We start from the raw sequence: 12,470 nt of genomic DNA on the forward strand, positions 1-12,470 counted from the left end.
GTAACTGATATATCCTCTGTGACCCCAAAACAAAACTTCTTATAATAACTACATATTGTTCAGGGACAGGAGATGCAATGAAGCAGATTATAAATAATTTAGTTAAAAATGAAAGTTCTTTCAAGTAACATTTGAATGTCAGAACCGTTTGTTCACTGAGTTGGTGATGGGGGTTGGGTGGATACCAGCGAGGAGCTATGATCTCCTGGCAGTAAGCTATGGTCTGGGACCACTTCTGCTAAACAAATGTCAACGAGGAAATATATTCTGCCTAAGAATAATAGAAGCGTGTCACTGCCAGGGCCCTGGTGAGAGCTGGCTTTGCAAACATGCAGACTGCAGTGGGGTTGGGAGGGGGCCCTGGGTGGGGCCAGAGGTGGGGGGGGGTGCCCTGAGGCTGTGGACACAGATGGTTGTTTCTTCACAGGCAGGCTGTCATCTTACCTTGGGGTAAGAGGGGACATCGCGTCGAGGCGTCAACTTCTTGTTATTATCCAAAAAACTGTACTTGCAGGGACAGCTGGTCCTGAAAAGAAAAGCAGAGATTACTTCTGGCACCCCCACCTCGGGCTTGGTGCTGCCTGGGCAGCTAACTGTGGGGACCTCATTGGAGCCCAAACAACAAACCCCAGAGTTGATGGGCATGTACACACTGCTATATTTAAAATGGGTGACCAGGGGTTTCCCAGGTGGTCCAGTGGTTAAGACTCCATGCTTCCACTTCAGGGGGCACGGGTTCAATCCCTGGTCTGGGAACTAAGATCCCACATGCTGCATGGTGTGGCCAAAAAGATAAAAAGTAACAAATAAATAAATAACTTAAAAAAATAAAATAAAATGGGTGACCAGCAAGGTCCTACTGTATAGCATAGGGGACTCTGCTCAACGTTATATGGCAGCTTGGATGGGAGAGGGGTTTGGGGGAGAATGGATACATGTGTGTGTGTGTGTGTGTGTGTGTGTGTGTGTATGGCTGAGTCCATTTGCTGTTCCCCTGAAACTATCACAACACTGTTAACCAGCTATACCCCAATACAAAATAAAAAGTTTAAAATACTACCATATGACCCAGCAATCCCACTGCTGGGCATACACACCGAGGAAACCAGAATTGAAAGAGACACATGCACCCCAGTGTTCATCGCAGCACTGTTTATAATTGCCAGGTCATGGAAGCAACCTAGATGTCCATCAGCAGACAAATGGATAGGGAAGCTATGGTACATATACACAATGGAATATTACTCAGTCATTAAAAAGAATACATCTGAATCAGTTCTAATGAGGTGGATGGAACTGAAGCCTATCACACAGAGTGAAGTAGATCGCCATACAGAAGATGGCCAGTCCAGGTTCGATGCATGAGACTGTGTGCTCGGGGCTGTGCATTGGGATGACCCAGAGGGATGGGATGGGGAGGGAGGCAGGTCCAGGATGGGGAACACATGTACACCGGTGGCTGATTCATGTCAATGTATGGCAAAACCACTACAATGTTGTAAAGTAATTAGCCTCCAATTAAAATGAATACATTTATTTAAAAAAAAAAGAAAATTTAAAAGTAAAAAAAAAAAAGCTTAAAATAAATAAAAAATGAGTACATAGAAAACCTAGCACAGTGCCCTGCATGGAGTAGATAACTCCATGGAGATACTCCTTGGAGTATAAACAATATTATTGACACCCCAAACTCAATCCAACCTGAACCTCACAAACGCCTTTCGTCTTATTTGTTCCAGAAAAATAAGTCACAGAGCCAGAGACATCTCACTGCTAAACCCCAAGGACCCTGCTGGACCTCCTGAGAAGATATGGAGCTCTCAGAAAACACGTAATCTTCACTTTAGAGAGGCATCTAAAAATCTTTTTCTCATGATGTGGGTAAGACATGTTTACTCTAAAAAGTTAAAAACCATAGAAGTAAAGTTAAAAAACTAGTAAGTCCCATTTTACCCACTTCCTTCCTCTAAGTCTCATGCCTGGAAATGCCTTCTGTTAAGTTCGGGGCATCCTTCCAGAACCTTCTTTGGCATGGACACACACGGGCAGCCCCTGGTCCTTCTCAACAAGGATGGAATTGTACTGAGCTCGCTCTCTGGCAGCTTGCCTTTTCCACTAACGTGTCACAAACGCACTGCCGATGCTTCAGACAGCTCAACCTCCTCCAAAAGCACATCCTCCTTGGGCACCAGGGTGTGGTGGACCGCCATCAACCCCCTCCCGTGACGGACTCTGAGGACATCCCCACCTGTACACCTTACATACATGCTGAATTTGCTGTCTGACTCCTTTTCATCACTTAATTTCGAGGCAACAAGAATGCAACAAACGGAGCCCGCTGGTTTTGGAGGGAAGCCTTCTTCTAACGTTAGGGGCGAATGATCTGGCCTGTGGGGACACATCTGGGGGCTGCAGGTGGGGCCTGCTCCAGGAGATCTGGGCACCTTAACCCCTTTTGAAGCAACTCCCAGTCCCCCCACCAAATAGGGAACACAGTGGGGTATCTAAACTCTGCCCCCCTCCTTCCTTGTGAGATTCCCAGGCAGGGGGTGGGGGCCAACACAGAAGCTCATGCAGGTCTGTAAATAAAGTTTCATCTCCTGGGAGAACAATTCATATCATATTGTAAAAGCCATAAAGAAATTCATATCCTTTAAGCCGCTAGCCTCCTCTGGGGAATTTACCTTAAGAAAAGAATTAGATGCAAGCAAATGGCTCGAAGGTATTCACCACAGCATTATCTATTGCTGCAAAAACACAAAACCAGAGTAGAAGCTACCTGAATGTCCCCCAGTGGGAAATAATTTAAATCATTATGGTACCTCGACAGGGAGGTCTGTTATGTCATCTCTAATGACAAGTATTACGTGAAGCCAGGGAATTTGGAGTGAAAGGGGAAAAAGAAATGTTGTCTACAGTATATCCTGAAAAGTAATAGAGAACAATTTACCAAGAAAAGAACTCATTCATTTGGTGCGTGAGAATGAGTGCTGGACTGCAGCCTTCAGAATGTCTCAGGCTGCATTTTGATCTATAGATTGTTTACAATTCTGTAAGTGAAAAAAAATTACAACGCGGTATTTCATAGTTGTTTTTCAAAACGGGGTATCTGTACACAGAAGAACATCCGGGAAGCTCTTGACTGGATTTCAGCTGGGAGCGCTGTAGTTGCTGCAGTTATTACCGACTCTTCCCCACCACCAGTATTGTCTGCAGGTTTGACAAGGAGGCTACACCATGTGCAAATTCAGAATAACATGCTTGCTCCTTTTTGGAAAAAGAGGCTCAGTATGATCTTCTCACTGTGCCACTACTTCTTCCCTCCACCCGATGCCTGTGAGAAGCATCCAAGGTGCTTAGGACAGCTTTGTAAATGGAGGGAGATTTTAAGACAGACGGAGCAAAAGAGGAGCAAAGTGAACCAGGAAAACGCGCCAACTAGATGATGTCCGCGGTCCCCCTTGTACACGAGAACTTCCATTTACACATGTCTGAGCAGTGAGAACTTGCCCACGCTCTGAAGACCACACGCAGCATTGTCATTATTCTTCTTGTGCTTTCAGCCTCTTCTGAATCAACATCTGCACGCGTGCTGTGCAGGCTGGTTGTGAACCTTTCCCAGGAGGACCGCGTGAGCTTCTGCCATCCAGGATGGTTTGACTGCTGGGATCTCTCTGCTTGCTCGAAAACCCCAGCGTTGGGAGGTCCTGCCAGGGCCTGCCCACATCGGCCAGGTGCCCCTGCCGGCTCCGTGTCTGTTGCCACGGGAACCAGCATCCTCCAGCTGACAAAGCCTCTGGCATGATGTCTCTCCTTTCCTATTTGGGGCTGGTTTTTGCTTTTGTGTTCTGCACTCCCAGCCCTCCCTCTCCTGGGGCTCAGTCCAGTGGTTGAGGCCAGGTGTTTGGGACAGAAGCAGAGATGGTGGGCTCCAGGGCTGCCCCGAGTGTTCCCGCAGAGCCCTGTTGGGATGAACCTGCCAGCTCCACTCTGTGGACACGTGCTCAGTGGGGTAGGACCTTGCCCTACAGCTGGGCAGGCGATTCGCCTTCTTTCCTCTTGGGGAAAAGCCAAGAGAAACCCAAGGCCTGGGTCTCAGGGGACTCTTGCCTGCTCCGAGGTTGTCTGTGGGTCTGAGTCTGATCCAACCCAACCACTATCCTGTTGTTTCCTGGGGGAAGATGGTTTTGGTCCATGCAGAGCCCTGGCTCCAAGGCCACACTGGGGTGTGCTCATGGGTGGCTGATGGTGGTCATCACTTCAGACTCACTGACCACCCGAGCGGGTACAGAGCTGGGCTCGCCCGGGCTGGGACCTTTGTTCCTCTCTCAGCCCCGCCATAGGCAGGACCACTGCCTAGCTGGGCTGACATCGTCAGAAAGAGCTGCTCAGCTGTGTGATCCCAGGTAACAAAGCTGGTCCCAGGTAACAAGCCAGCTCCCAGAATGCTGAATGGCCTGACCCTCTTTGTGATTAGTTAGGATGGAACCCTGCTATCAACAGAGACTGTGGGGGGGCAGTGCAAACGACTTACCCTCGATCTGAGTCAATTTCTCCATATAGAAAAGGGCAGGGCTGTTTGTATGGGGCACAGGGCGCCGCCGGGTTCCTGGGCCAGGGTCTCAGGTGGGTGATGCTGCTGTGGATCAGACCTACGCCCAGGAGGCTTGATTTCCTTTTCCCGATTGTGTCGGGAATGTTTGAGACTTTACGCTACTCTATTTTTGATTGAAGAGTTACAATTACTCGTCTCTCACCTACAAGGCTGCTGTGAAAACTGCTGGCTGAGATGACATCGCTCTAGACTTGGTTACGATACAGGGAGGACACCTCTTCGGATTACCACGGCACTGTGAACTCCAAGAATGCACTTCTGGCGGGGGGCGGCATATGGAAGAGGCTTCAACACTTGGATGAGCCCAGGTCAGCTCTCTCTGCCTCAGAGAGGCACCTTCAGGGGACATCTCGTCTACCCTGTGCTCTGAGATCAGGTGGGTCTTCTCCATGTGGTATGTTATGTCCCTTATGTGTCCTCATACCCTGAGGTCCTAACAGCACCTCTGACTGTGACCTCATTTGGAATAGGGCTGTCACAGATGTAATGAGTTCAGATTGGCCATGCTGGAGGAAGGTGACCCCTCACTCAGTATGACTATTGTTGTTCAGTCGCCAAGTCATACCTGATTCTTTGCCCCCACTCCCAGCCCCAACCTCCCCATGGACTGAGGCATGCCAGGGTTCCCTGTCCTTCACTATCTTCCAGAGTTTGCCCAAGTTCATGTCCACTGAATTGGTGATGTCATCCAACCAACTCATCCTCTGTCGCCCCCTTCTCCTCTTGCCCTCAATCTTTCCCAGCATCAGGGTTCTTTCCAATTAGTCGGCTCTTTGAATCAGGTGGCCAAAGTATTGGAACTTCAGCTTCAGCATCAGTCCTTCCTTCCAGTGAAAATTCAGGGTTGATTTCCTTTAGGATTTACTGGTTTGATCTTGCTGTCCAAGGGACGCTCAAGAATCTTCTCCAGCACCACAGTTCAAAAGCATCCATTCTTCAGGACTCAGCCTTCTTTACTGTCCAGCTCTCACATCCATGTGAGTTGACTGGTCACAGGGGACACTTGGACACAGATAGACCCACAGAGAAAGGCCATGCGGAGACAGAGGCAGACCCTGGAGTGATGCCCTGCAAGCCAAGGAGCCCCAAGAATCACTGACACCCCCAGAAGCTGGAAGAGAGGCCTGGAACAGGTCCCCCGAGAGCCTTCCTGGCGAGTCTGGCCTTCCTGACACCTTTGTTTCAGACTTCTAACCCTCAGAACTGTGGGAAAATAAACTGTTTTCAGTCCTCAGTTAGTGGTACTTTGTTATAGCAGCCCCAAGAAACTAACACAACCTGGATGAAATTCTGATTTTTCTCTTGCGATCCGACCCGAATGGCCAGTGCATGTCAGAGACCATACTGGAAGCGCTGCCTCACCCCTGCCCCCACCAGGCTCTGTACAGAAGAGGGCACCTGCAATCTGGAGGGGGTGAGACTGGCTGGTGGGGGCTCATGGCTCACCCGGGCTGTTCCAGGAAGTGGCAGGAGTCAGTCATTTGAGCAGGGATGACAGGCTGCATTATAAAACCCCTCCTACTATGTGCACCTTCAACTAATGTGTGTGCTCAGTTGCTCCGTCATGTCTGACTCTTTGCAACCTCATGGACTGCAGCCCACCAGGCTCCTCTGTCGAGGGGATTTCCCAGGCAAGGATACTGGAGCCGGTTGTCATTTCCTTTTCCAGGGGATCTAGTTTGGATCTTCCCGACCCAGGGATCAAACCTGCATCTCCTGTGGTGCAGGCAGACTCGTTACCACTGTGCCACCTGAGAACCAACTATATCTCAAAAAAACCAACCTGTCTCCCAAAAGTGCTCTGTGGGCTCCACGGATGCAACATGTTTGTGGGTGAGGCAATTCCAGAGGGAAGGTGGGCGACGGGGCCCAGAGCACACCCCTGCCCCCTCTCGCTGCAGCAGACATGGCACTGGGCCACAGGCAGCCAGTCCCAGGCTGGTCTCAGAGAATCCAAGCTAGATGACAAGTATGACATGAACATGGCGTGGTCCTGGGAAGACATGCCAATGTGGCTCTGAGCCCATCGGGCTAGTCCCGAGCTCACTCCAAGGCTGCCAGCCTCACCACTCTCTGACGGGACCACCAGCTTCCCTGTCTCCTCCTGGCCCAAAGGCCCCACACTCAGCCACCCTCCCCACTAAGCAGGTTGCCCTCAATTTTGAAAATTCTGGGAATGACCTTCAGGGTGTCAGGCGGCCTTGTAAGATGATCCGGTGTGTCTGCACAGGTTTGTGAGTGGGCCCAGGAGTCCTGTTAAGTCTCATTAGGCCCAGTGTAACCTCAGCCACCTTAGTGGCAAGGGGTTCTGGGGGTGACAGGCCACATCATCACCATGCAGGCTCCAGACGGGTGACCGTGGGCATGAAGCAACCCCGGAGGGCAGATAGGCAGAGCTGCTCGCATCAGAGAGCGCCCGGCACAGCCCTGCACACAGTAAGTGCTCCATGCAGGCATCTCGTCCCGCATCATCTCGGCTGACCGGGACATCTCCACCCCCAACCTGAACATCTGCTTTGACCTCAGTTTCGGCCAGGGGCCCAGCTGCACCCGAAACCCCACTCTCCAAGAAGTGCTTGGGGTGTTTTTTCATGGATTTTGGCAGCCTGGGCATTTCACCCTGGCTCCCCAGGGGCAGGCATGGAGGGACCCTCGTTCCGAGGGACAAGTGACTTATGTGTCCAGACTGTGGTATTGCTCCCCTGACTGGCCACTCTGCGCTGCTACTGCTGCTAAGTCACTTCAGTCGTGTCTGACTCTGTGCAACCCCATGGACGGCAGCCCACCAGACTCCCCCGTCCCTGGGATTCTCCAGGCAAGAACACCGGAGTGGGTTGCCATTTCCTTCTCCAATGCATGAAAGTGAAAAGTGAAAGTGAAGTCGCTCAGCCGTGTCCGACTCCTAGGGACCCCATGGACTGCAGTCCACCAGGCTCCTCCGTCCATGGGATTTTCCAGGCAAGAGTACTGGAGTGGGGTGCCATTGCCTTCTCCGACTCTGTGCTGTGGGGACATCCATACGAAAGCGGGGACTCTGAGGCTCCAGGACATGTGTCCTCTGGAAGCCAAAGGCCCTTCTCCTTTAATTGGTCCCTTTTTCAAAATAATCGATGTTGACTTTGTTCAAGCTGAGGGTGTGAATCTTAACCATTTTCTGTAGGTCGCTTCCTCTCCTCTTCTGTGACGTCATCCTCCCCGCCTCCCACTGCCATAAACTCTCTTTTATGAGAAGAAAGCTGTGTAACTGAAAAGCAGATCCCAGACGGTGCCCACCCAAGCCCAGCTGAACCAGATTCTTCAGCCTCGCTTCTGGGGAAAAAAAAGCCCAGGGCCCCCTCCGGCCCATATGGCTATGCAGTGCTCTCCCCCAGCCGTCTGCCCGTGCCTCCCCCGGCGCAGACCTTACCTGTTGCTTCTGGCTGCCAGCTCCTCCCTCATCTTTTTAATGTCACTCTTGCATTTCTCAATCTCCACCACTTTTAGTCCTTCCACTGGGGACCAAGAGAAACAAGGGGGTTACCATGGATACACGGCGGAGGATGGGAAGGCTGGTAACTGGGGGTTAGCCCACGGCTCCCATGTCCACTGGCGAGTGGGAAGGAGGGGAGGCTGGCTCAGACACTGGATCCCACTCCCACCCACCCTGCTGATTCTCTGGCCTCCCCCTCACTCAGCTGAAACACAGCTGCCCCCAGACACACGCCTGTTCATCGCATTCAGACCCGTGATCCCTCTAGGATGGAAGCCCCTCCCCCTCCCCACTCCATGAATCTCCACTCCGCGCTCATCCACTTCTTGCTTTCTCTCCATACCCCTAAGCACCAGCTGAGGATCCGGGACAGAGTGTCTTTTATCCCTCAAAGAAAAAGGGGGTTATGTGTTCCCAGGGTATTAAAATGCAACAGAAGTTTCAGGGGGCAAAATCACAGCTTCCCAGCAAGAATGGAAATTTCATTAAGATAAGGAGCTTTGCACTTTAAGATCCTGTAGAGCAGTTAACCAGAAGTCCAGACTTGAAATGGTGAGAAATGAACAGGCCAGAAGGACCCCAGGCTTGGTCATACTTCCGGGGTGCTGTGGCGAGGGGGGGGGGTCCCTTAAGTCGGAACACTACTATTTTGTTTTTCATCAAAGGATGAACTGGCGCTTACACCCACAAGCGAGTATTCAACTTCAAGACATACACACTTGGCAGGTGCGTATTTAGCCCAGAAATGCTGCCAGCTTTGGAAAGGCTTTCAGACTAGAGTCAGTTCATAAGAAATAAAAAAGATGAGCTTTGTTACTTTGTAATCACACCTCGATTTTTATGCAAAAAGATACTACCCACGATGCCACTCATCCCCCTTTTCATGGAGCGTGGCTCTGAATACGGCTAAAAATAAAATGCAGATGATTTCTAAAAGAAAACAAAGCAGCTCGGTGACTTCCGCTCGTTTCATTAATCCCCTCCCTGCCGGGAGGAGCTGTCAGCAGCTCTGGAGCTCACAGCAGTGGAAATTTTCCCAGCACCGCCCTGGGCAGACAGGCAGGAACTAGAACCTCCCTGGGCGGGTTTTCTAAACATTTCAGGGTCAGGGGCCAAGCGGGGGCTAGGCTTTGTGAAACCATGGCGTCTTTCCGTCTGTGCGGCAGGAATCTGGAGGATTCGATCTCTGAATCTGGTCCTGGTGACCTGCTTCTGTGCCTTGTGGGATGCCAATCTGTACCAGGAAGCGGGGCAGTGAGGTGGAGGGGGTGGAGGAAATGACATCGGTACTTCGAGCTCCCACCGGGACCCCACATCTTCCTTTGGGGTCGGATGCTCTCAGTCTTTTCTTGCATCACGGACCCTGTTAGGAGGTGGATGGAAGCTTGGGCCCACTCCCAAGAAGAAGTGCAGCAACACACACCGTAAAGGTTTGCATTGGGACCAGGAGTGTGCACCCCCCCAGGCACCCTTCAGCCTCGGTCCCACTGCAAGATGCTCACCCCTCGGAGGGGGGGATGACATCGCAGCCGCGTCGGTCACTGGGTCATACAGTGGAGTCAACATCAGTGGCAGGAAGGGGCCCAGGAAAGGGTTGCTAACACGTGACGGGCAGAAAATTTCAGAAAGGGGAATACAGCTGGAGAAGCGACCTGGCATGTGGCATAGACTTGGATCCAAAAAGGGAATCCAAATGGGGAAGAGACAGACCATGCTGGATAGTCCAAACAGGGCGGCCGTGCCCTGCCAGTCAGGGTCCACGGTTACACTCACTATGTTTCCAGCATCACTTTTCTGAATGCAAAATAACTTATGACTACTACAGAAAATGGAGCAAATACAGGGCCTATCAAAGAAGAGTATTTAAAAATGTATCCGTGAGCCCATTGGGCCAGAAGAGAATTCATTTACGATTATATGGTGTTGGAGAAGACTCTTGAGAGCTCCTTGGACTGCAAGGAGATCAAACCAGTCAATCTTAAAGGAAATTAATCCTGAATATTCATTGGAGGAACTGATGCTGAGGCCGTAGGTCCAATACTGTGGCCACCTGATGCCAAGAGCCAACTCATTGGAAAAGACCCTGATGCTAGGAAAGATGGAAAGCAGGAGGAGAAGGGGGTGACAGAGGATAAGATGGTTGGACAGTATCACCAACTCGATGGAAATGAGTTTGAGCAAGCTCTGGGAGACAGTGAAGGACAGGGAAGCCTGTCATGCTACAGTCCATGGGGTCACAAAGAGTCAGACGTGACTGAACGACTGAACCACAACAACAATGTTATATATATGTGTGTGTGTGTATATATCCTTCCAGGCATTTCTCTCCCACCCCCATGCATTCTTAATATCTATCTATTTACTCTTATTTTTAAAGAGACAGGAGATTTTCCTGCCAATCCAGTGGTTAAGGCTTCATCTTTCAATGCAGGGGGCCCGGGGTTCAATACCTGGTTGGGGAGCTAAGAGCCAATATGCCTCGAAGCCAAAAGACCAAAACATAAGATAGAAACAATACTGTAACAAATCAGATAAAGACTTTAAAAATGATCCATATCAAAAAAATTTTTTTTTTTAAAAGACAAATTTGGGGATTATGCCGCTCTGTTTTCTCATTTGCTTTTTTCCATCATCAGGGTTAAGGATGCTCCTGTTAGCAGCTGCCCACTAGCTCATGGCTCTTGGTGGCTGCCTGATGTTTGACCGAATGGATATTGGAATTGATGTAGATCAGAGTCCTTGGCCATTTATTGGGGGTGATGTTAAGATTCAGTCTTTTGGGCTACACGGTATGATATCACTTATCTGAATCTCAGAGATCCAGAATTTACAGCAAAGATGTTTATGAAATGGACCCTGGTTGCCAAGGAAATTGACGGTGAGCAACGAGATGGCAAAAAGTGCATTCATCAATGGATGAGAAAACAACATGTCATGGGATTAAAGTGCCAGAGCGCAGGGAGGAAGCTGGGAGATGCTGGGCAGATGCAGGCACGCATGGACGTGGGGCAGCCCCTCCCAGGCCTTGCTGGACACCAGGCTCCCTTTTGGAAGATCCTGGGGGAGTGAGAAGGCCGACTGCGCTGGGCCTCCCCAGGTCCTATGGTGACCCAGTGAGGTCCCATGGTGGGGACGGATGTCAGCTGCCCACATCTCGGCCCGCTCGTCAGTTCCAAACTTTAAACACAGGTGACACAGCCCAGAGCCCCAGACTAGCGGCCTGAGCATCACATGGACTCTGCTGGCCTCTCTTGGTCTTTAGAAGTGACTCTGGGGCCTTTGCAGGTCACAGCTGCCCTGGAGGAGAATGTTCAGGAATGATTCACTAAGAGGGATGCTGGCTTCAGGAAGGGGGCCTCAGTGAGCAGGAGCAAGAGGGTGGTCACGGAGGCAGCTCTGTCCTGTTCTCTCCTCCCCCCAGCCCCGTCGGGCTCTCCTGAGAGGCTACTGTGGGCAGGCCAGGCCCTGGTGGGCCTGCAGAGCTTTGAAAATTGTTTACAGACACGTAGGAATAGAGCTGTGTTTCAGCATTTCTGCCAAGAACTCTGCTAAGGAATTTGCATAAGGCACATTTCCCAAGTGACAAAAAGAAAAGCAAGGTTTGGTTTCAGTCTTCTGGGTTTTTTGCTTGACCTGGCTGTAAACTCAGGCCCCTGCGGCCAGCTCTACGGTCTTTAGGTTTTGGGCCAGGCCTGGGCAGGGACTGTAGACCGCCAGGCTCCTCTGTCCACGGGGTTCTCTGGGCAAGAATACTGGAGTGGGTTGCCATGCCTTTTTCCAGGGGATTTTCCTGATCCAGGGATGGAACTCGCGTCCAGGTGGCGCTAGTGGTAAAGAACCCACCTGCAAATGCAGGAGATGTAAGAGACACAGGTTTGATCCCTGGGTCAGGAAGATTCCCTGGAGAAGGTAACGGTTACCCATACCAGTATTCTTGCTCAGAGAATCCCATGGACAGAGGAACCTGGTGGGCTACAGCCCATGAGGTTGCAAAGAGTCAGACATGACTGAGTGACTTAGCACATAGTACGCACGGGCAAGGACAAAGGCTGGATGGGAGCAGGGCTGCCCTGTGCCTGCAGGGTGCCCGGGCCCGTCCTGCAAACAAGAAGAAAGGGAGAGAGGGAGGGGGGTGCCCTGGACGGTTCACCTCCAGCCAGGAAGCAAGAGGAGGCCCTGGGTGTCCTGTGTTTAAAACATCCTTCCATCTAAGTGAGACCCCAGCCTCCTGAAGAAGGAAAACATTCTGTAGAAAAGGAAGGAAAGTCTTTAAGGTGAATTAAGAGCTACAGCAAAATTTATATTTGACTCCAAAAAATTAAACACTTGAGAAGGTTAAAAAAAAAAAGCAGGAAATTCCATTCAAACACAAGTCAGACCAATGTA

General features: G+C 50.7%; 1 protein-coding gene across 6 annotated transcripts in view; it reads right to left on the reverse strand.

Annotated features, from left to right (window-relative positions):
- Positions 1-12,470, reverse strand: part of PDE9A (phosphodiesterase 9A) — a 106,243-nt gene that overhangs the window by 19,010 nt on the left and 74,763 nt on the right. For all 6 annotated transcript variants that reach the window (XM_043874724.1, XM_043874725.1, XM_043874726.1 and 3 more), the window contains 2 exons: positions 8,022-8,106; positions 445-526 (listed from right to left, as the gene is read on the reverse strand). In XM_043874724.1, coding sequence (XP_043730659.1) covers positions 445-526; positions 8,022-8,106 — 167 coding nt within the window. The remainder of the gene's footprint in view (positions 1-444; positions 527-8,021; positions 8,107-12,470) is intronic.

Source organism: Cervus elaphus, chromosome 19, assembly GCF_910594005.1.
Source record: "Cervus elaphus chromosome 19, mCerEla1.1, whole genome shotgun sequence".
Taxonomy (NCBI): domain Eukaryota; kingdom Metazoa; phylum Chordata; class Mammalia; order Artiodactyla; family Cervidae; genus Cervus; species Cervus elaphus.